The sequence below is a fragment of the Papaver somniferum genome, unplaced genomic scaffold (genome assembly GCF_003573695.1).
Source record: "Papaver somniferum cultivar HN1 unplaced genomic scaffold, ASM357369v1 unplaced-scaffold_137, whole genome shotgun sequence".
In the NCBI taxonomy this organism is placed as follows: Eukaryota; Viridiplantae; Streptophyta; class Magnoliopsida; order Ranunculales; family Papaveraceae; genus Papaver; species Papaver somniferum.
This window is the reverse complement of record NW_020622934.1, coordinates 16,684,036-16,707,586: the sequence shown is the minus strand read 5'-3', so window position 1 is coordinate 16,707,586 and position 23,551 is coordinate 16,684,036. Positions and strand designations below refer to the sequence as shown.

At 38.3% G+C, this 23,551-nt stretch overlaps 2 protein-coding genes across 8 annotated transcripts; both read left to right on the top strand.

Annotated features, from left to right (window-relative positions):
* The first annotated feature begins 770 nt into the window (after positions 1-770).
* LOC113334466 (ABC transporter B family member 11-like) lies at positions 771-7,055 on the top strand. Of its 4 annotated transcripts, none has more exons than XM_026580714.1 (13): positions 771-1,089; positions 1,559-1,951; positions 2,059-2,113; positions 2,190-2,365; positions 2,450-2,671; positions 2,750-2,988; positions 3,127-3,652; positions 3,794-4,067; positions 4,221-5,104; positions 5,277-5,543; positions 5,646-5,909; positions 6,050-6,343; positions 6,456-7,055. In XM_026580714.1, the coding sequence occupies exons 2-13, from the start codon at positions 1,628-1,630 to the stop codon at positions 6,804-6,806; spliced, it is 3,876 nt and encodes a 1,291-aa protein (XP_026436499.1). In that variant the 5' UTR covers positions 771-1,089; positions 1,559-1,627; the 3' UTR covers positions 6,807-7,055. The 4 variants fall into 4 exon arrangements, with proteins under 4 accessions (XP_026436499.1, XP_026436502.1, XP_026436500.1 ...); XM_026580717.1 differs by lacking the exon at positions 771-1,089 and adding an exon at positions 1,109-1,123; XM_026580715.1 differs by lacking the exon at positions 771-1,089 and adding an exon at positions 1,182-1,335.
* Positions 7,056-15,639: 8,584 nt separating this feature from the next.
* LOC113334464 (ABC transporter B family member 11-like) lies at positions 15,640-21,687 on the top strand. 4 transcript variants are annotated; one of them, XM_026580712.1, is made up of 14 exons: positions 15,655-15,991; positions 16,210-16,343; positions 16,458-16,546; positions 16,674-16,728; positions 16,822-16,997; positions 17,093-17,314; positions 17,399-17,637; positions 17,775-18,300; positions 18,415-18,688; positions 18,971-19,854; positions 19,976-20,242; positions 20,343-20,606; positions 20,693-20,986; positions 21,107-21,687. In XM_026580712.1, the coding sequence occupies exons 2-14, from the start codon at positions 16,220-16,222 to the stop codon at positions 21,455-21,457; spliced, it is 3,765 nt and encodes a 1,254-aa protein (XP_026436497.1). In that variant the 5' UTR covers positions 15,655-15,991; positions 16,210-16,219; the 3' UTR covers positions 21,458-21,687. The 4 variants fall into 4 exon arrangements, with proteins under 4 accessions (XP_026436498.1, XP_026436496.1, XP_026436495.1 ...); XM_026580711.1 differs by having other exon boundaries at positions 15,654-15,891; positions 16,210-16,546; XM_026580710.1 differs by having other exon boundaries at positions 15,654-15,991; positions 16,210-16,546.
* Positions 21,688-23,551: the final 1,864 nt, after the last annotated feature.

The following is a 23,551-nucleotide window of genomic DNA, read 5'->3' as shown; positions in this document are numbered from 1 at the left end:
TCTACTAATCAAAAGTTTTAAGCAACATTCATCAATTTCTGTAGGTATTTGTCATTTTCCGAACCCCTCAAAGTCCATGAATTAAGGACCGATAGTTAAGTTGGAATGTAAAACCAGTTGTCCACGTTTTATCTCAACACATAATAATTCCAAGGTAGAGTCGTCCTTAAAGGCATGAATCAACAAAAATCAGATGGAAGTTTATTTTCAAAAACGTGGTCAATGAACCTCACATTTTTTTAAGTCAATGGTTCCAAATGTCTCATGAAATTTCTTACTAGATGCACGAACCCTGATTGACAAGAATTACTACCTAGCAGGGTGCTTCAAAAAGGTAGTACGGTATTATGGGCGCAAAAATTAAGCTCTTTCGAGGAAATTATCAAGAAATTTAGAATAAAATGATAAACTTTTCATGATTTCACTCAAAAAAAATTAATAATCCATATTCATTGTATTTCAATATTTCTTATGAGATCAACAAATGCTGGTCCGAATTTTTTTATACCTCTAACAGGTACCATGAGAATACGTCTATGATCCAAGCCAATGCAGGTGGTAATAAACTTATAAGTCTCAGGTACAAGTTGATGCATGGTATCATAAATTAACAACGGTTAATTTTCACTTTTACAAGCTGTTTTTTCTTTTTTTTTTTTTTTTTGAAGCCGATGCATATTACTTTTTACTTTGAGCTCACTAAATGCCAAGAAGAAGAAAAAAAGAAATACTAAATGCCAAGAAGAAAAAAAATAAAAATAAACAAATGCCAAGAAGAAAAAAAAAAGAGAAAGAGGAAACTCTCTGAATATCCATTTTCAAAATTTAGAACCAGTTGAATTATAATATTCAGACAGTCTATGGTGAGAGAGAGAGAGAGATGGGGCTTTTAAAAATCCTTGTTGAGCAAGGAACTTCAATTCTTGGTGTTTGCTACTAAATGCAATCAACTATATAAACAACAGAAGAATGAACAGCCAACAGCAACAGAAAAAGAAGAAATAGAGGATACCAGCAACAAAGTGGAAAACACAAGCTAATCAGATCTTGGAAAAAACTCTTCTTCAGAACCCCTTTATTCATTTTCTGGTATTTGTTAATTTGAGTGTGATGACATAATTATGTGGGTGCCACTCATCACCTTTCCTCTTTCCAATGGGTTCTTGTTTTTTTTATAATGGAAGGAATTTGATACCAACTCTTGTCTTAAACTTAGTAATTCTTTAAACATGAATTAAATTGGGTTTCAACTGTATTATTTCCTTTTTGGGTTTTACTTGATTAGTACTACTACTTTCTACTCAAACTTTTCATCTTCTCCAGCTCTGTTTTAATGTATGTTTCTCTGTTTCTTAATCTTTTTTCATGTTCATTCTTCTTTTCTTTTCTCTTTTCTGTTTGTTTGATTTCTAGTAGCAGAGGGGCCATTAAAGTTTCAATTGAATACGTGGGTAGTCATTAAATTGATTGAGATTGAAACCCTTTGATTTTTATATTCATCTTTTGAAATTTGATTCTGAAAAAATCTGACTTTTAAGTACCTTGTTTGTGTTTGCAGTTTTGGGCAAGGTTCAAATTTTTGATAGGAGATAGTGAGAGATATAAATAGGTTTTGCAGTGGGGAAAAATGGCCGACGAGAGCGGCTTAAATGGCAATATAAACCACTATGCGGAGGCGACTGCATCGACGAGTCGGACGCCGGTAGAAGATGCCGAGAGGAAGAGTGAGCAAAGTGAAGAGAAGAAGGGTGAAGAAGAGATTATTAATACTGTTCCATTTTACAAGCTGTTTGCATTTGCCGATTCCAAAGATGTCGTTCTCATAGTTGTTGGGACGATTGCTGCTATTGTTAATGGAGTAGCAATGCCCCTCATGACTGTTCTCCTTGGTGATTTGATTGATTCATTTGGACAATCAGACAACAAAAATACAGTTCGTGTAGTTTCCAAGGTATGTACTTTCTCATACTTGGTTTTAGCTAGTCTGTGTACCATTTCAATTCCAATACCGAATGTCCTAGAAAATTAGTGTTAACTTTCTAACTGTGTGTATTTCAGGTAGCACTGAATTTTGTCTACTTGGGTATAGGATCTGGAGTGGCATCATTCTTCCGTAAGTACATTGAAATCACTCAATTTACTAAATAAGAAATCTGTAATTGTATACTGACGATCATGTCTGCGTGCAGAGGTTGCTTGTTGGATGGTTACAGGGGAGAGGCAGGCTTCGCGAATTAGGAGTTTATACTTGAAAACTATATTGAGGCAAGATGTTGCGTTCTTTGATATGGAAACAAACACGGGAGAAGTCGTTGGAAGGATGTCTGGTGATACTGTTCTTATTCAAGATGCTATGGGTGAAAAGGTGGCTATCCGAAACTGTAGTTCAACTTGCAGAATGTTTAAAATTCAATAAAGATTTACTTACTTATTGTTGATTCTTTTACAGGTTGGCAAGTTTATACAGCTAATTGCAACATTCATAGGAGGCTTTGTGATTGCTTTCCTCAAGGGATGGCTTCTGACCCTTGTGATGTTAACCTCTATTCCACCTATGGTCGCCTCGGGTGCAGCTATATCGATCATTGTAACCAAAATGGCATCTCGAGGACAAGCTGCTTACTCAGTAGCAGGGAATATCGTTGAACAAACAATCGGCTCAATCAGAACGGTGAGAATTATTCTACACTTGAATGACTTTTCTGTTGTTTCATTTATTTCAACATGTGAAGCAATTGGTTTTGTACAGGTTGCATCATTTACTGGGGAGAAACAGGCAGTCTCCAATTATAACAAATCTATAACAAAAGCTTACAAATCTGGTGTTCACGAAGGATTGGCTACAGGGTTAGGCCTTGGTGCAGTTATGTTTGTCATATTCGCCAGCTATGGTTTGGCTGTATGGTATGGTGGAAAATTGATTGTCGAGAAAGGCTACACTGGGGGAGATGTCATCAATGTTATTGTTGCTGTTTTGACTGGTTCCATGTGAGTTCCAATATGCTTCTCCCTCATCTTTACTTTTATTTTATCGACTAATGTCTTCACATTCATGTACATATTATGATGGTCAGAAACTAGAAAGGATGCACTTTTTAATCTTTTGGTGTTTCAACGTGTGCTCAGGTCTCTAGGTCAAGCATCTCCATGCTTTGGTGCGTTTGCCGCAGGACAAGCTGCAGCGTATAAAATGTTTGAGACAATTAATAGGAAGCCAGATATAGATTCTTATGACCCCAACGGACGCAAATTGGATGATATTCGTGGAGATATCGAGTTGAGAGATGTTCATTTCAGTTATCCTGCCAGAGCAGACGAGCAAATATTCAGCGGGTTTTCACTCTCTATAGCGAGTGGGACAACTGCAGCTTTAGTTGGACAGAGTGGAAGCGGGAAGTCGACAGTGATCAGTCTCATAGAGAGATTTTATGACCCACAATCTGGTGAAGTTCTCATAGATGGTATAAATCTCAAGGAGCTTCAGCTGAAATGGATAAGAGGGAAAATTGGTCTTGTCAGCCAGGAACCAGTGTTGTTTGCATCTTCTATTAAAGAAAATATCGCCTATGGGAAAGAGGGTGCAACTATTGAAGAAATCAGAGCTGCAGCGGAGCTAGCAAATGCTGCTAAATTCATAGATAAACTACCCCAGGTTCCAATTCTCATCATTCTTTTGTGAACTTACGCATTTATATTGTTAGTTGATTCAATAGGGTTCAGCTGTTGTAGGTGATTCATTGATTTAGCTTCTGAGTACCTGCAATACTGATTATTGCGTATGTTGCATTTGCAGGGTCTAGATACCTTAGTTGGTGAACACGGAACTCAGATGTCAGGGGGACAGAAGCAGAGAGTGGCAATAGCTAGAGCTATATTGAAAGACCCGCGGATTCTTCTTCTAGATGAAGCTACAAGTGCACTTGATGCTGAGTCTGAGCATGTCGTGCAAGAAGCACTGGATAGAGTCATGGTCAACCGTACTACTGTCATTGTTGCTCATCGCCTAAGCACTGTTAGGAATGCCGATATGATAGCCGTTATTCATAGAGGGAAAATTGTTGAAAAAGGTACGCATCTCCTAAATTAGTCATGAATACTGTTATTAAGCCTGTGATAGAATATGAAACACTAGTTGTTAGACCCTCAGGCTCCTTTTCTTTTATTGAGCAAGTGGTTGCAAACATACAAACTAACTTGACGTTTTTTGTCGACTTGACCAGGTTCACACACGGAACTCTTAAAGAATGATGATGGACCGTACTGCCAGCTTATACACCTACAAGAAATAAGCAAAGCATCGGATCACCAAAATGGTTCAGAAAAACCAGAATTTTCAATGGAGTCTGGCAGGCAATCAAGCCAACGTCTCTCCCTTCTACGCTCAATAAGTCGTGGATCTTCTGGAGTTGGAAACAGCAGTCGGCACTCATTTCAAGTTGCATTTGGTGTACCCACGGGACTAAATGTACATGAAACTGTACCAACAGATGATCCTTCTCTTTCAACCCCTGCTCCTGAAGAAGCACCAGAAGTTCCATTACGTCGCCTGGCGGCTATCAACAAGCCCGAGATCCCCGTGCTACTACTTGGAATTATCGCTGCAGGGGTCAACGGAGTCATATTCCCAATGTTTGGCATACTCTTTTCGGGAATGATTAAAACATTCTTCGAGCCCCCTGCGGAGCTTAAGAAGGATGCTAGGTTCTGGGCTTTGATATTTGTTCTCCTCGCCACTGTTTCATTTTTCGCATCTGCAGCAAGAACATATTTCTTTTCTGTTGCCGGGTGTAGGTTAATCAAAAGAGTCCGGTCAATGTGCTTTGAAAAGGTGCTTAACATGGAAGTAGGTTGGTTTGATGAGTCCGGAAACTCAAGTGGTGCAATTGGTGCAAGGCTCTCTGCAGATGCAGCAGCTGTCCGGAGCCTGGTTGGTGATGCACTTGCTCTGCTTGTTCAGAATTTGGCAACAGCAATATCTGGTCTAATTATCGCCTTTACAGCAAGCTGGGAACTGGCCCTCATAATTCTTGTTATGCTACCTCTAATTGGCGTTAATGGATATGTGCAAATGAAGTTCATGAAAGGTTTCAGCGGAGATGCAAAGGTTTGTTCCACCACTCTAATACTCTTCGCATGACAATTGAAATAAAGCAGCGGTGATTTTAGTTACGAATGAGAATCCATTTATGATGCTTCTACCTATGCTGCATAGTTTCTAATTTCAAGAAATACAGATTATGATTGTAAAATTTATCTTCTACTTGAAATGGTTGCAGATGATGTACGAGGAAGCAAGTCAAGTTGCTAACGATGCTGTCGGCAGTATAAGAACAGTCGCTTCCTTTTGTGCTGAAGAAAAGGTGATGGCTTTGTACAAAAAGAAATGTGAAGGTCCAGTTTCAGCTGGGATAAGGCTTGGAATGATTAGTGGGATTGGATTTGGTCTTTCTTTCTTCTTGTTGTTTTCCGTATATGCAACCAGTTTCTATGCTGGAGCTCGATTTGTGGAGGCTGGAAGGATGTCATTCGCTGACGTTTTTCAAGTAAGGATTCCCTTGATAACTCTCAAAACCGCTCACGAAGATCTTAGAAAATAATAATTGTATGTAAATGTGTTCTCATTTTTACTTTTTGCTATTTCACAGGTTTTCTTTGCGCTCACAATGACTGCAATTGGGATCTCTCAGTCGAGCTCTCTTGCACCAGATTCAAGCAAAGCAAAAGCTTCTACTGCCTCAATTTTTGCTCTTCTTGACCGAGAATCAAAGATAGATGCAAGCGATGAGTCTGGATTGACATTAGAAAGTGTGAAAGGAGACATTGAGTTTCGGCACATCAGTTTTAAGTACCAGACAAGACCTGATGTTCAGATTTTCCGAGACCTCTGTTTGACTATTCGCGCCGGCAAGGTAACTCTTAATATAACTTATTATTAATTATCTCCTCTAAGGCTTGAGAAAATATAAAAAACTGGTTTTTCAAAGCTTGTCGAATTGGCATTTGCTTTCCCTTTCCTTTCACATGTAACACTATGGTTCATATGTTTCAGACGGTTGCTCTAGTAGGAGAAAGTGGATGTGGGAAATCGACTGTTGTGTCGTTGTTGCAAAGATTTTATGACCCCGATTCTGGTCACATAACATTGGATGGAACTGAGATTCAGAAGCTTCAGTTGAGATGGCTCAGGCAGCAAATGGGTCTGGTTAGCCAAGAACCTGTGCTGTTCAATGACACTATCCGAGCCAACATTGCTTACGGAAAGAAAGGAGATGCTACTGAGGCTGAGATTATAGCTGCAGCAGAGTTGGCAAATGCTCATAAATTCATTAGTTCTCTGCAACAGGTTGGTCATTGCTTACCCATCTTTGTTAATTTGACTCGAGTCATCAATTTGTTTTTTTTGTTCTTTAGATGATTGTGAAACTCATTTTTGCAAGTGTGGAAATAAATTGCAGGGATACGACACAATAGTAGGAGAGCGAGGAATTCAATTATCAGGTGGGCAAAAACAAAGGGTGGCCATTGCACGCGCAATAGTAAAAGCACCAAAGATTCTACTTCTAGACGAGGCAACCAGTGCACTGGACGCAGAATCTGAAAGAGTTGTTCAAGACGCATTGGACAAAGTCATGGTACACAGGACCACAATTGTAGTAGCCCACAGATTATCGACAATTAAGAATGCGGACGTAATTGCAGTTGTTAAAAATGGAGTCATCGCAGAGAAAGGAAAGCATGATGATCTGATCAAAATTGAAAATGGAGTTTATGCTTCTTTAGTAGCTCTGCACATGAGTGCAACTTAAACCATATGCTTCATCATCCTGTAATTTTTCTCCCATCTTTTTCTTTCAAATTTTTGGTGATGTAATTTTTCTTGTCCTTAATAAGTTTTCCGCAAATTTTATACAAGGTTTATTGGGAGTGTAGTAATGTTTTTTCTTTTTTGGTCTTTGGACCTATGTAACATGTAAAGCTGAAAAATTGTTGTATAAATTCCACTATACCTACAAACAAAACGAAATGAAGAAAAGTTCTTTTCTTTTCTTCAACAATACCAGTCTCATTTGCATTTACAATGAGCCAGTTATGTTGATGTCTCGGATCATTATTAATAATTGATTGTCTACTATTAGTCTTAAAATTCTAGGAAGATGCTGTGCAGAAAATTGATTCAGGATATTCGTACGTAGGCAAATCTTGTTAAGATTCGTAGTACAGTGTTTTTGCTTAGTTTCTTTTAGATTTTAGAAAGGTAGGTAAATTATTTTTCCAAAGTTCTATGTTGACAATGAAATAGATAACCTTATCTTTTTGCTATATACTCACGTTCGTCAAACTTTGTCCTTCCTTGTTTGACACACTAATGCGCGATACTATACACATCTTTGACCTCCAAACCAAAACCAAGCTTTTTAGTCCGGAGCAAGTCAGGATAGAACAAAAATAATATCTCGTGAAGCTATTGTCTCCAAAATATGGCTAAGTTTCTACGCAGTCACGCTTTCGGCCTCCCTGAACAACCTGTACAGAGACAGTTGTAAATCCTTGACACATTCCGTGTCGCAGGTGGAACAGGGAGTGGACACAATACTCTAGTAGGGTTTACGCGTTCGCGACCGTTAAAGTATCATATCCACTGTATCCCTGCCCAGGGCTGCAGGGCTACAGAGAGGAGTCCTCCCATTCACGGTCCTGCAGCCTGCATAGCTAAGGGGGAGTCCCCCCTTCACAATATGCTAGGATGGTTTTACGTGTTCACCATTTCGAGGGACAATAATCGATACCTTCTCGACAGATAGGCACAGGAACCAAACGAGTCTTTCTCGAATACGATTTTGGGAAGATGTTGAAGAGCTCGTTGGGCTTGTTGTCGCCGCGCGGAGCGGAGAGCCAACCAATGCCCAAGGACCAAACACCACTCATACGCCAACACGTATTGTCCGTCGAAAAACTACCGTCTCCAGTAGAACAAGCCATCCAAGGCTTTTAAGGCCAGGCGAGCACAAGCACCGAGTACAAGTTGTTTCAGGTGGACACCTGTGCGCGAAAAGTAATCCATAGCGTTCTAAACTTCTAGTCAAAAGTTTAGAATGCTATTATTGGGGCTTTAACGGCTGGTTTTTTTTTTGGGGCTTGATAAGATCATGAAATAGTGATCCATAGGACCCCTTATCCTGGTTTTTATGTAATACCTAATCCACCCTTAATTTGATTAGTGCTAATTAAATTGATTAAGCTAACTAATCAGTATTAGTGAATGTATTATACAAATGAAATGATTAAACTTTTAGAAATCAAGTTTTGATTTTCCTTGATTTTGATTTTGATTTTGAAGAAGGAAAAATGGTGAATTTGGTGAAATTTTTTTGAAAAAATTTCAAGAAAAATGATGAAACCCTTCGTCACAAAAGTCAGAATAACCTTATAATCAACTCCCAACATCAATTTTATCGATTCAAATCCATTAAAATCATAGAAAAATTTGTAAACTTTAACTGTTACGGCTGGGAAATTGTGTCGAACCAGCCGTAAATAAAGAACCACTGTTGCGATATGAGGAATTCCCAGCCGTTAACACAACATACGGATGGGAAGTGAAGTGAAGAACTTTTGGCCGTTATTCTTTCCAGAATCGCCTGAATCTGTATTACGGCTGGGATAACATATTTTTCCCGTCCGTAAATGAATACGTAAGTTGAGAAATTTTGAGTTTCAACATGAATACATACTACAATTGAAAATTAGTAAGACTTTCATTATTAGACCACAATAAAACCCATTACATACTTAATAGATCCCCATTACAAAGTTGGTTTTAATAACATCCCTTTCAATGTATCAAGAAGTCTTTGATGATGGCGAATTGAGCTTCGAAGTTGAAATTATAACCTTTCCATTTTCTCCATTCCCTCTTAGCTTGAGCTACGACTTCTGCATCAGTCTCACCTCTAAGTCGAAGTAGCTTGCACATATGAAGTAAAGCCATATATTCTTGCACTTTTTTGTGTATGTCTGAAGATCGAAGATACCATTCAACCCCATCGCGGTTGTTAGTGTTACCTGTTTCACTACAAAAAATTTCAAAAATCTTACTCCAATACGATTTACTGGCTAAACCACCTTTCCTTCGTTCTTCTCCCCTCTTTGGATAGCATAGTACAAATTTTTTGCAAAGAAATAAGTCTTCTTCCAAAGTAAAGTTGGGTTTTATCCTTTGAGTACATTGCATTGAGTTTGTAGGAGTTTTGGTGGAGATTATTGATGTAGAAGGTGTGATTTTGATTTGGAATGGGTGGTTACATGGAAGTGGAATTATTTCAAGTTTAAATAAGTGGTTGAACAGGTAGAAACTTTTATAGATCGGTCTTCAAACGGATCTATTTTCAAAATTCAAAAAACTAGCCGATATGATGTGGTATAATAGGAAATTATAGGTGTTTACGGCTAGGGAATCGAAGGTCAACCGAGCCGTAATTCTGTATAAACCTGTAGGGTTTGTGGTGTGTCATATTTACAGCTATTGTTTCTGGCTGTAAATAAGATTTGTTACTTTCTGCCAGAATTACGACCTGGATATATAGCCGTCACCAAGAGCCATTTTCTTTTTGGGTTATCAGAGTAATATACGGCTAGGTAAATTCCAACCGTAAAAAGATTACGGATGAAGTTCCTAACCGTTCTAGCATTACGGTCAGGAACTAGAAAGGTCGACCGAGCCGTAAACTAGAGTTGCAAATTTATGTCAGATTTAAAGTTTGGAGTCCTAACCGTAAGAAAGATACACGGCCTGGATATGTATCCGTAACCAGGAGTCATTTCTTTTTGGGTGACCATAGTAATATACATCTAGGTATTTCCTAACCGTAAACATATTACGGATGTTTTTCCTAACCGTTTTCGGTACAACGGCCGTGAGTTTCTAACTGAAAAACTGTGTAAGTTTATTTGACAACAATTATATGCATTTTTAGATAGGTTATGTGAAGCATCGACCTAGCCGAAAGTGCACAAAAAAATCAATAATGTTGATTTTTTTCTCATTTTTCTTAGATTAGATAAATGGAAAGACTAACACTCATTTATACATGCAAATTTATAAAAATTCATCTATCTAAATCCATAACCAAACAAAAAAAATAGTAAATAGACAAAGTCTTATATAATAAAAAATCCATGAAGTAAAATAATAAAAAACGAGTAAATAGTCCATTCACTTGATTCCTCCCCGAAGACGAGTGCAAAAACGAATCCAAAATCGTCCTCTTTCTCCCGTTCCACAACTTGTTGTAAAACTATATCTTTTGTACCTCTTCCACTGCCATCTTGAATTGAAGTCTTTTACCTCCACTACGTCCACCTCGAGCACTTGTTCCAGCACGGCCACCTTTTTCACATCGACCAGGGTTACCTTTTTTACCTCCACCTCGACCGCCTCAACCACCTTTTCCTTGGTTTGATTGAACTTGCTCACCGAAGAGAGTATCCGAGTCGTCGCTAGAAGAAGGAGATCTAGCCCTCTTACCTCTCCTTGATCGGTCTTCTTCATACGCATATAAACCTCCTTTTGTCAGGGATTATTATTCCTTTAACTCGATTTTGGAGTAATCTTTGTTCAGGTACGGTTATCTTTTCACCCGAATTAATCATACGGGTCATGTCCTTGACCACCCAATTAACTCGTTCAACCTATTTTTTTATATCAAATATACATATTGTACTTATATGTAGATAATTAAAAAAAAATATACAAACATAATTATTAGTATACGTACCACCATCTTCTTCATTCATTGATGTCCTTGATTTTGAATTCTATGCCTTCTTGAAATGTCTCTGCGCCTCCGGATCCAAATTTTCCACATAAGGATGATCCCATTCTCGATACCATTCCATTCCATGTAATTCACATTCTTTTTGGAAGTCCCATGAGAAGCTTCAAGCGCTCTTCTACTCATTTGGTTTACTTCTTTAGAACGAGCATTCCAATGCTCGATTAACGGTGCTGGTTCATAGGTCAATTTGATATATTTGTCCGTAATTTGGGAGTTGGATATGCTCAGTTTAAAACTAGATTCTTCAGGTACAATTTTCTGGACAATACCAATTTTGCGGAGCGTTCTACGAGGCTCTAAAATGACGAACCCAGTTGAATGAAACAAAGGTCCCACATAGGTCGACACATCAGAAAATACTCTATCACCAGCTTCATCTTCTCCATCCTCATCAAGTTTCAAATATGGATCAAAAACCACATCATCGATTGTCAAAGCATTCAACTTTTTCCTCATTTCCACCATTTCCGTCTCTTTAGCCTTGTGTTGGGTCCCTCCAACTGGGTATGTTCCTCCTGTAGATTATTTTGGAGCCCATTTTGTATCTCGAGAAGGCCTCAAGCATTTAAAATGGTCGTAAGCCCATGACTACGAAAAATAAAAATAAATTATAAATAAAATATTAAACATAAACCAATATATAAAAGTAAAATAAATAAACATTTTTTATATTAAAAAAAAGATACCTGGATAAGAGCAACACATCCCGTAATTTGTGTTTTGTTCCACCTAGAAGCTTTGCAAAGACTGTCCATCACACTAGCAAGGAGGGCGTTTCCCTACGAGTACCTAGGTACCTCGTTTGTTTCCAGATCGATACTGAGAGTCTTCAACCACTGCAAATAACAAGCATTTAACTTATTTCCTGAGAAATTGGGAAAAAAGAAGGTCCTAAGAGAGTGTAACAAGTAAGCTATAGCTGTATGTCTAGCTCTTTCTGCGTCCATCACCACCTCTCCACTAGCAGTCTTTCGGTCATAATCCTCAAACTTCTCCTTCAAACGAACCGTGTTAATATTTCTTGCCATATTAATTGTTTCACGAAGTTCACCCGGTAGACTAAATTCCCTTTTAGCTATAGGTGGGGCTCCATACCATATCTCAAGCTCTTCTTCCGATTCATCTTTCCTCTACCCAAGACAGTCTTTCGCCAAGACATAAAGCTAATCAAAAGGAATAGAATAGTTGAAACCCTCAAACACAGGCATTCCTTCCAAACCAAGACCGGTGGTTTGCTTTGCATCATCGGGAGTCATAGTCATCTCGCCGAACGGGAGTAGAAAAGTCATGGTTTCGGGCCAGAATCTTTCTCTAAGACCACAAACTGTCACAACATCATAGGTCTTCTGCAAAGCCTCGATTCCAGATCATAACCCCGAAGCTTTTACCAAAGCTACCACATCTGCGTGCTCTTTGTCCAACGACCAAAACTTTCCTTGTTGGTGCTTTAGTTTAGGGACCGCTTTATCGGGAAATTACAAAGAATATAAAATTTTGATATATAAAATTAAATATCCATAATAAAATAAAAATAACATATATTAAGTTTGATTTATTACTTTTGAGGCACAGACCCTAGCAGCCCATGATGACTGGTAACCAAACAAGACGGGTCTATTTTTTGGCTCACCCCAAGGTCTCCCATTCTTCTTGGGAGGTAAAAACACCATAACATCAATAATTTGTCTTGCATTTTCTTTTGGTGGATACTTCTTCTTTCCCTCCTTCTTGTCCTCCTCAACAACGAATTTACCTTTATCAATAACAGCACCACTAGAAGTGCCAACTTCAGTTCCTCCAGTAACAAGTACACCTTCATTTCCTCCACCAACTCCAATTTCACTTCCTCCACCTGTGGAAACTACAACTTTGCTACCTAAAGAAGTTCCGGCTCCAACTCCATTTCCTCCACCTTCAATTTCTCCACCAGTCACAACTCCACTTGCATCCCTTGCGTTTGCACCCAATGGTTTTGTGTGACGAGGTTGCGGAGCTGGGTCACTACAAGGTGTTACTTCTTGTGATTTTTTCTTCTTCTTTTCTTTAGCTCTGTTCAAAGACAAACAAGACCAAAAAGCAAAAGTAGATAAGTGAAAACGGCTGGGAAATCTAGACATAACCAAGTCGTAAAAATGAAAACGGCTAGGAAAAACGGACAGTCCCAGACGCAAACAAAATTACGGATGAGATATTTGGTAATCGACCTAGACGCAAAACAAATAACGTCTAGGAAACATAATTTGCGGCTTGGTTACTCATATTACGGATATGAAAACCTATACGTGAAAGATACAGATGGTTTAATATTCAACACTGTAACATATACGGCTAGGAAAAACATAGCCGTTATTTAAAATCGGCTAGGAACCTAACCTTTACGGTTAGGAAACAGAATTACGGATAGAAAAAACCTAGACGTAAACACTATTGCTGAAAAAATCGAACATAGGAGAATATGCGGCTAGGAATAATCTATCCGTAAAGAACTTTTTGCGGATATGATTTCTCAATCTCGTACGCATCGACTATTTTACGGCTGGGAGTTCTTATATATCCCAACCGTAACACTTACATATGGATGGGAGTTCTTAGATATCCCAACCGTAAGACATATACACGGCTGGAAAAACAATAGATCCCAACCGTGAGACCTATTTACGGCTGGTAATACAAGAACTCCGAGCCGTAAGCATTTTCAGACTAAAATTTTCGAAACCAACCGAATAATCAATAAAACGCTTAAATAAAGAGTGGGTTTTTCAATTCATACCTTATTGCTGTCATATCAGGAGTCTCGGCGGCTGGTGCATCTCCTCCATTCACTTCTTCTTGATCTTCAGTTTCATCTTCATTTGATGAAATTGGTTTCTCTGCTTCAGAAGGAGGTGGATTCGACGAAGATTGACCTAGCTTTTTCTTAGGTTTCATGGTTTTATACAATGAATTTAATCGACGACTATTTTTTCTTAAATCAACGATTAATCGTTTCAAACGAAGAATGGAAGAAGAAGGAGGAAAACAGAAAAAGGGAGAATATGAGAAGAAGAAGGGAAGAAATATGAAGAAGGACGACGATTTTTTTTCTTCTTTCTTTTAATCATCTTTTCCGTTTTTTTTATTAGATTAGTTCGGGGAATTTTGATAAAGTGACCCAGTTTTGAATTAGGGTAAAAAAGAGTGCCCCCGCTTTTTTGCACTTTTTTAAACTTCCCCGTTTTTTTCGAATAATGCTTTCCATCCCGTTAAATGCAAGGTGGCAGTTATCTCACCTGTTAAAAAGTCATATTTACCCCTGAACTATGTCGTGAATTATGAACCCTAACCATGAACCATTAACCCTAAACCCCTAACCCTGAACTATATCGTGAACCATGAACCCTGAACCATGAACAACGAAGCCTGAACTATGAACCCTAAACCCCTAACCCTGAACTATATCGTGAACCATGAACCCAGAACCATGAATTTTGAACCCTGAACCTTAAACCCCTAACCCTGAACCCCGAACCCTAAATCCATGAACCGAGCTCGACGAACCTGAAAAAATAAAGTAGAAGATAAACGTCATAAGTAAAGGGTAAATAAGTAAAAAATTGGATGGAAAACTAAATTAGATGGAAAAGTTAACAATGGGTGCAGTTTTGAAAAGTTGAAAAAAACGGGAACAATTTATTAAACCGAAATTGAGAATGGGGCATAAATCTGATCTTCCTCTATAACGTTTTGGTTACAATTAGTAATTTAAGCCCCAAAATTCCAGTCCACTGCAGCCCTAATAATAAGATTCAAAGTTTAAGCACCATTCATCATTTTTTTTCTTTTTTTTTTTGTGTTTTCCAAACTCAAAGAGTCCTGTTACCACTTTGTAAGATAAAAAGTTGATTGAATGATTTTTCCAAAATATACCGTAGGTGATTATGTTCCGTTAATTGCCCAACCTTCATCAAACGCACCTGTTGATGAGAAAAACAAAAAGATTCAGTCACCAAGGCCTTAGCTTAAAAGTGATTTAATCATCAGCCACACCAGTTGTTTTCATGTGCATACAAAGTATAATCACCGATTGATTCTAAACATGAAGGCCGTAATACTGATTTTCAGTTCTCAAAATTTTGATATATTTTTATTTTCCTCCCACAGATATAGATACATACACAAAGGAACGGGACAATGGAAAATCGTATGATTACGTCAGTTGGATGCAGCGAATCAGCATAAATTAAATAATCACCCTCTTTCTTAACATCTTAAATCCCATTATGATGTTTGATTTATGATTTCTTAAAATAATTTGACTTCTCAATCTTGTTAAATCACTGAATAGTTTGGCTGAATTTGTGGAAAGTTGAAAAGATGATGGAGAAATGAAGTATGGAAGGATTAAGAGTTAAGACGTCGGAGTTTATGATGATCAAGTATGGAGTTTTATTTGGAAAATCGCAGTTGTTTTTGAGGGTTTAGGACCTTTAGGTCACAGTCAATTCTTTTCTCTTTCAGATTTGTAAAGTTATAATTGCATCCATATTCTCTCCCTCCTCTATTTATTCCCTCCTATTTTGGATGGATGGTACTATAGTAGGCCTAATTGGAATGTAAAGCCGTTTTTTTTTTTTTTTGTGATCAGAATGTAAAACCGGTTGTCCACTACTGAACCTCACATTTTGTAAGTCGATGGTTCCAATGTCTAGCGAGGTTTCTTACAAGCTCTTTGGAAGAATTTGTTTTAAATTTAATTTTTTATGCGAATAAGTCTAAGTGGACTAAACGGGCTACCTGGAGTAACCCAAGCTGGTTATGCCAAGAAAAATATAAACACTTTTGAATATTCGTTTTTAAAAAATTGTAAACCAGTTGAACTAGAATGCTTACACAGTCCATGGAGAGAGAGGGATGTGGCTTTCAAAAATCCTTGTTGAGCAAGGAACTTCATCCCTTGGTGTTTGTTACTTATATAAACAACACAAGAATGAGTAATCCGCAGCAGCAGAAGAAGAAGAAGAAGGATACTGGGATTCATTGTAACACAGTAAAGTGGAAAACAAGCGGCTACATAAAGGTTTGGAAACACCCCTTTATTCAATTTTTGGTGTATTGAACTCGAGTCTGATGGCATAATTATGTGGGTGTTCTTTGATCTTCTTCGGATCTGTGTTTAGGTATATTTCATTGTTTCTTAATCTTCCTTTGCCTTTTCTCTATCTGTTTGAGCTTTAGTTAATAGTGGGTCTTCATGGTTTGAGTTAAATATTTACTTAGTTCTGCTAATACTAGTAAATTGATTCAAACCCGTTGACTCTTTATTCATTTTTTGAATTTTGATATTCAAAATTTTACATAAGTACCTTGTTTGATTTACATAAGTACGTTTTGTTAGTGGGGAAAAAATGGCCGAGGAGAGCGGCTTAAATGGTAATATAAACCAATACGGGGTGGCAACTGCATCGACGAGTCAGACTCCAGTAGTAGAGATGGACAGGAAGGGTGTGCAAAGTGAAGAGAAGAATAAGGGTGAAAAAGAAATTATTAATACAATTTCATTTTACAAGCTGTTTGCATTTGCCGATTCGAAAGATGTCATACTAATAGTTATTGGCTCGATTGCTGCTGTTGCTAATGGAGTAGCAATGCCCCTCATGACCATTCTCCTTGGTGATTTGGTAGATTCGTTTGGACAATCAGACACTAAAGATACTGTTCGTGTAGTTTCCAAGGTATATTACATACTTGTCATAGCGTTTTACTTCCTTGTACTACTTCGTTTTAGCTAGTTTGTGTATTACTGTTTCAATTCGAAAACCGTATGTGCTTGTAAATCAGAGTTAACTGTGTCTATTTCAGGTAGCATTGAATTTTGTCTACTTGGGTATAGGATCTGGAGTGGCATCATTCTTCCGTAAGTATATTGAACTTCTTCGAAATGAGTAACCACTCAATCTGCTAAAACAGGAATCTGTAATTGTGTACTGTCAATCATGTGTTCGTGCAGAGGTCGCTTGTTGGATGGTTATAGGGGAGAGGCAGGCTTCGCGAATTAGAAGTTTATACTTGAAAACTATATTGAGGCAAGATGTTGCTTTCTTTGATATGGAAACAAACACGGGCGAAGTCGTTGGAAGGATGTCGGGTGATACTGTTCTTATTCAGGATGCTATGGGTGAAAGGGTGTTTGGCTCTCTGAAACTGCTAACATTAGTTAGGCTCGGAGAACGTTTAAAGTTTTATAAAGAACAACTTACTTATTACCGGGTCTTTTACAGGTTGGCAAGTTTATACAACTAGTTGCAACATTCATAGGAGGCTTTGTGATTGCATTCATCAAGGGATGGCTTCTGACCCTTGTGATGTTAACCTCTATTCCACCTATGGTGGCATCGGCTGCGGCTATATCGATTGTTGTTTCCAAGATGGCATCTCGAGGCCAAGCTGCTTACTCAGTAGCAGGGAATGTTGTAGAACAAACAATCGGCTCTATCAGAACAGTGAGTACTATTCTTATTGGTTATTTCAGTTCTTTTCTGCTGTATCAGTTCTTTCAACATGTGTAACAAGTGGTTTCTGTACAGGTTGCATCATTTACTGGGGAGAAACAAGCAGTCTCTAATTATAACAAATCTATAACAAAAGCTTACAAATCTGGTGTTCAAGAGGGATTGGCTACTGGGTTAGGCGTTGGTGCAGTTATGTTTGTCATGTTCGCTAGTTATGGTCTAGTTGTATGGTATGGTGGAAAATTGATTGTCGAGAAAGGCTACACCGGGGGAGATGTTATTAATGTTATGATTGCTGTTCTGACTGGTTCCATGTGCATTACATATGCTTCTCCTTCACCTTTACTTTTACTATATCTGAACCCATTGTGGTTTTACATATTGTATTGTGATGGTCGGAAACTAAAAAGGGTGCACTTGTTAATCTTTTGGTGTTTCAACATGTTTTCAGGTCTCTAGGTCAGGCATCTCCATGCTTTGGTGCGTTTGCCGCAGGACAAGCAGCTGCATATAAAATGTTTGAGACAATTAATAGGAACCCAGATATAGATTCTTATGACCCCAATGGACGCAAATTGGATGATATTCGTGGAGATATCGAGTTGAGAGACGTTCATTTCAGTTATCCTGCCAGAGCAGACGAGCAAATATTTAGTGGGTTTTCACTCTCTATAGCGAGTGGGACAACTGCAGCTTTAGTTGGACAGAGTGGAAGCGGGAAATCGACAGTAATCAGTCTCATTGAGAGATTTTATGATCCACAAGTTGGTGAAATTCTCATAGATGGTATAAATCTCAAGGAGTTCCAGCTGAAATGGATCAGAGGGAAAATTGGTCTAGTCAGCCAGGAACCGGTGTTGTTTGCAGCTTCCATTAAAGAAAATATCGCCTATGGAAAAGAGGGTGCGACAATTGAAGAAATCAGAGCTGCAGCTGAGTTAGCAAATGCTGCTAAATTTATAGATAAACTACCCCAGGTTCCAATTCTCATCATTCTCTTGTGAATTTACGCATTTATATTATCAGTCGATTCAAAAGGATTGAGCTTTATAGTACCTGCGGTGGTATTAATTTATATTTTACATTTGCAGGGGTTAGATACCTTAGTTGGTGAACACGGTACTCAGATGTCAGGAGGACAGAAGCAGAGAGTGGCAATAGCTAGAGCTATATTGAAAGACCCGCGAATCCTGCTTCTAGATGAAGCTACAAGTGCACTTGATGCGGAGTCTGAGCATGTTGTGCAAGAAGCGCTGGATAGAGTCATGGTCAACCAAACAACTGTAATTGTTGCTCATCGTCTAAGTACAGTCAGAAATGCTGATATGATAGCCGTTATTCATAGAGGGAAGATTGTTGAAAAAGGTATACATTTCCTAACATTAATCATGAATGCTAAAGCCTGTGTTATAGGATATCCACTGTTTACAATTTCAGTAGTCTTATTCTGAGCCTGTTATATTTTCATTATGTGGGATCGAAATGGCTAAAATTTGTTTATTTGCCGTGTTTGAGAGACAAAAAGAGCGTCTGCCGTGTTTCTGAACAGGAAACCCCAGTGTTAAGCCATCAGGCTCCTTTTTTTATATTGAGCAAGTGGTTTGCCAATGTACAAACTAACTTGATGTTTTCCGTCAAACTGGCCAGGTACACACACGGAGCTCTTAAAGAATGATGACGGACCATATTGCCAGCTTATACACCTACAAGAAATAAACAAAGCATCAGATCACCAAAATGGTTCAGATAAACCAGAACTTTCAATGGAGTCTGGCAGACAATCAAGCCAACGTCTCTCCCTCCCACAGTCAATAAGTCGTGGATCTTCAGGAGTTGGAAACAGCAGTCGGCACTCATTCCAAGCTTCATTTGGTGTACCTGCAGGAATAAATGTACACGAAACTGTACCAGCAAAGGATCCTTCTCTTCAAGTCCCTCTAACCAAAGAAACGCCAGAAGTTCCATTGCGTCGTCTGGCTTATATGAACAATCCCGAGATCCCCGTGCTACTACTTGGAGTGATTTCTGCAGGGATTAACGGAGTCGTATTCCCAATGTTTGGCATACTATTTTCGGGAGTGATCAAAACATTCTTTCAGCCCCCTGAGCAGCTTAAGAAGGATGCTAGGTTTTGGGCTTTGATATTTCTTCTCCTCGCCACTGTTTCACTTTTTGCATCTTCAGCAAGTACATATCTCTTTGCTATTGCGGGGTGTAGGTTAATCAAAAGAGTCCGGTCAATGTGCTTTGAGAAGGTGCTTTACATGGAAGTAGGTTGGTTTGATGAACCTGAAAACTCAAGTGGTGCAATTGGTGCAAGGCTCTCTGCAGATGCAGCAGCTGTTCGGAGCATTGTTGGAGATGCCCTTGCTCTGCTTGTGCAGAATTTCGCAACAGCAATAGCCGGTCTAATTATTGCCTTTACAGCAAGCTGGGAATTGGCCCTCATAATTCTTGCTATGCTACCTCTAGTAGGCGTTAGTGGATATGTACAAATGAAGTTCATGACGGGTTTCAGTGCAGATGCAAAGGTTCATTTCATTACTCAGATACTCTTTTATACAAATGATGCTTCTACCTATGCTGCATACTTTTCTAATTTCAAGCAAAATAAATTTATCTTCTACTAAGTTAGACTCGAAATGGTTGTAGCTGATGTATGAGGAAGCAAGTCAAGTTGCTAACGATGCTGTTGGGAGTATAAGAACAGTCGCTTCCTTTTGTGCTGAAGAAAAGGTGATGGCCTTGTACAAAAAGAAATGCGAAGGTCCAGTTTCAGCTGGGATAAGGGTTGGCATGATTAGTGGGATTGGATTTGGGCTTTCTTTCTTCTTGTTGTTTGCTGTATATGCAACCAGTTTCTATGCAGGAGCTCGGTTTGTTGAGGCTGGAAGGATATCTTTCACTGACGTTTTTCAAGTAAGGATTCCCTTGATAACTCTCAAAACCTCTCCAATATTTTAGACAATAACAGTTGCTCATAAATGTGTTCTCATTTTCATGTGTTGCTATTTCATAGGTTTTCTTTGCTCTCACAGTGGCTGCAATTGGGATATCTCAATCAAGCTCCCTTGCACCAGATTCAAGTAAAGCAAAAACTTCCACTGCCTCTATATTTGCTATTCTTGACCGAGAATCAAAGATAGATGCAGGCGATGAGTCCGGGATGACATTAGATAATGTGAAGGGTGACATTGAGTTTCGGCACATCAGCTTTAAGTACCAAACAAGACCCGACGTTCAGATTTTCCGAGACCTCTGTTTGAGTATTCGTTCCGGCAAGGTAACTCTTTATACAACCTATTACTAGATGTCAGTGAAACATCTATGTTCCCATTCACATCTGACACTATGGTTAATTTGTTTCAGACGGTTGCTCTAGTAGGAGAAAGTGGGTGTGGAAAATCGACTGTTGTGTCGTTGTTGCAAAGATTTTATGACCCCGATTCTGGTCACATAACGTTGGATGGAACTGAGATTCAGAAGTTTCAGTTGAGGTGGCTCAGGCAGCAAATGGGTCTGGTTAGCCAAGAACCTGTGTTGTTTAATGACACAATCCGAGCCAACATTGCTTATGGAAAGAAAGGAGATGCAACTGAGGCAGAGATCTTGGCTGCAGCAGAGTTAGCAAATGCCCATAACTTCATTAGTGCGCTGCAACAGGTTGGCCACTGCTTACCCATGTTTGTTTGTTTATTTGGACCAAGTCATCAGTTTGTTTTTCGTTGTTTCTATGATTATAATTATAAAACTCATGGTTGCAAGTTTGGAAAAAAAATGCAGGGATACGACACAATAGTAGGAGAACGTGGAATTCAACTATCAGGTGGGCAAAAACAAAGGGTGGCCATTGCACGCGCAATAGTAAAAGCACCAAAGATTCTTCTGCTAGACGAGGCAACCAGTGCACTGGACGCAGAATCTGAAAGAGTTGTACAAGACGCATTGGACAAAGTCATGGTACATAGGACCACAATTGTAGTAGCCCACAGACTATCGACAATTAAGAACGCGGACGTAATTGCAGTTGTTAAAAATGGAGTCATAGCAGAGAAAGGAAAGCATGATGATCTGATCAAAATTGAGAATGGAGTTTATGCTTCTTTAGTAGCTCTACACATGAGTGTAACTTAAACTGCGTGTCCTGTAATTTTTTGTCTGATTTTTGTTTTCAAGTTTTTGGTGATGTAATTTTCCTTTTCCTTTCAAGTTTTCCGCAAATTTTATATATAAGGTGTAATAAGATTGTAGTAATGTATGTTTGGTCTTTGGACCTATGTTACATGTAAAGCTGAAAAATTTGTTGTATAAATTCAAATCAAATGAAGAAAAAGATTTCTGTTGTAGGGCTTGTAACCCATGTATGTGGCCCAATATTGTGTTTAGGGTATTCTTCCTATTTGTATATAAAGGAATATATTTATGTAACACATTCTTCTCTGATGAATAGAAACTTTCTTGGTGCCTCTTCCTTTTCCCCAATTCTACTCAAACACGTTATCATGCCCGATCTATACCGCAAAGCGATTGATTTTTTTTTTTCCTCTACATGGATGATTTACACCAACACGGTTATATATTACCGCAAGACTAATGTCGAAATCGTTGGAATCAAATCAGATAAGTTGGATCTATTTTTTTCCTATTTTTTCTTTCTCTTTTCCCAATTTTTTTTGATTATGAATATGAATTAGAAATTATTTTGATTAATTAATTTCATTAATTTAATTTAATCTGTTTGAATTAGGGATTAATTTAATTACTTTGATTTCGATTATGAATCTGGGATTATTTTGATGATTATTAATCGTTTGTAGTCTATGATTACCACGTACTGGTTATGAATTAGGAATTATTTGATTTGATTATGAATTAATTAGGAATTATTTGTACTAATGGTTGTCATATCTCGTCTTCTCTGTGTACTAATCGTTTGTCATGTATCTCATCCTGTATATGTATGAACTAATAGTGGACTGGGGACATGATTGAGATCGGCGAAAAAGGGAAGAAAAGTTTGCGTCCCAAGGAGATGAAGGAGGAAAACGGACCCATCACCTACACGTCCTGCATCCGACCCATCTGCCCGCCATGAACCCGACCCATCTGCCCGCCATGAACCCGACCCAGTTGTCTGCCGGGTCCGGGTTCACCTGCAGCCCGACCCAGTTCATAAAATTATCTTTAGTAATATATCCAACCTAAAGTAAGTGGTTGACATGTGTAGTGAGATTCTTTTGGTCCATTGAGATAAAGAAATTTCTCAAATTAAGCTAAATGTAGCAAAAATTGAAAATGGAAAGAACCCCAAAATAATGAGGGTTAAACGTACCGGCTCATATGAAGCATGTGAAACGGGACATATATATCATGAGAATTTTTTTCCCCCCAACAGTAATGACACCAAAGTATAGGTATCAATTGAACATGGGATCAGTTAAAATGTAATTCTATCTCCCATCATAAATAAAAGAGTTGGAATTCACCTGGTCATAGGTGTTGGTATATACAATGTAATGTGTACGTGTATCACAGTAACAACCAATTTTCACATCAACTTTAATGGAAACAAGAACTTTTCCTGGCCAATTGAATATCTTATCGAGCGCAGCACTGCTATTTTTTTTTTATTTTTCAAGATAGAATAAACACGTCACAAAATCTCTAGATGTACCAAGAGATAATCACGCCTTGTTAAATTCCCAAGTAACCCGTGCAAATGGATATCATGTGGAACATCAAAATGATGAGAATGTAATTGATTGCATCTTTTATAGTCTCTAATATATTTGGAAGGAAATATATTTTAGAGAAACTAATGAGTCAATCTAGTGCAATGTAATTCATATTTGGATTATTGAATCCATATTGACTCTGACGATGAAATGTTGGAAACTGACTCATACAGGCTTTGGGCATAACCATAAAGAAACTTTGGTTGTGACATGATGATTGTTTTGAAAGAACTCGTATAAATATCAGTTTATTTGAGTGAACGAAAATGGGAAAAAGATTGACAGAATGCAAAGTGACGACATGTCTCTCAATAAGTGTTTTCTAAATTACTAGATGCACAACCCCCTTCCCATTATGCTTTTAGGTAAGAAAGCATATCACTCATTTTTACAACGTCTTCAGTAAAAAATGATCGAGACCATCCTAAGATACAAAGAAAACAAGGTGAAATTTAGAAAAATATTCATGCAGAATGCGGACCATTAAAGTGAA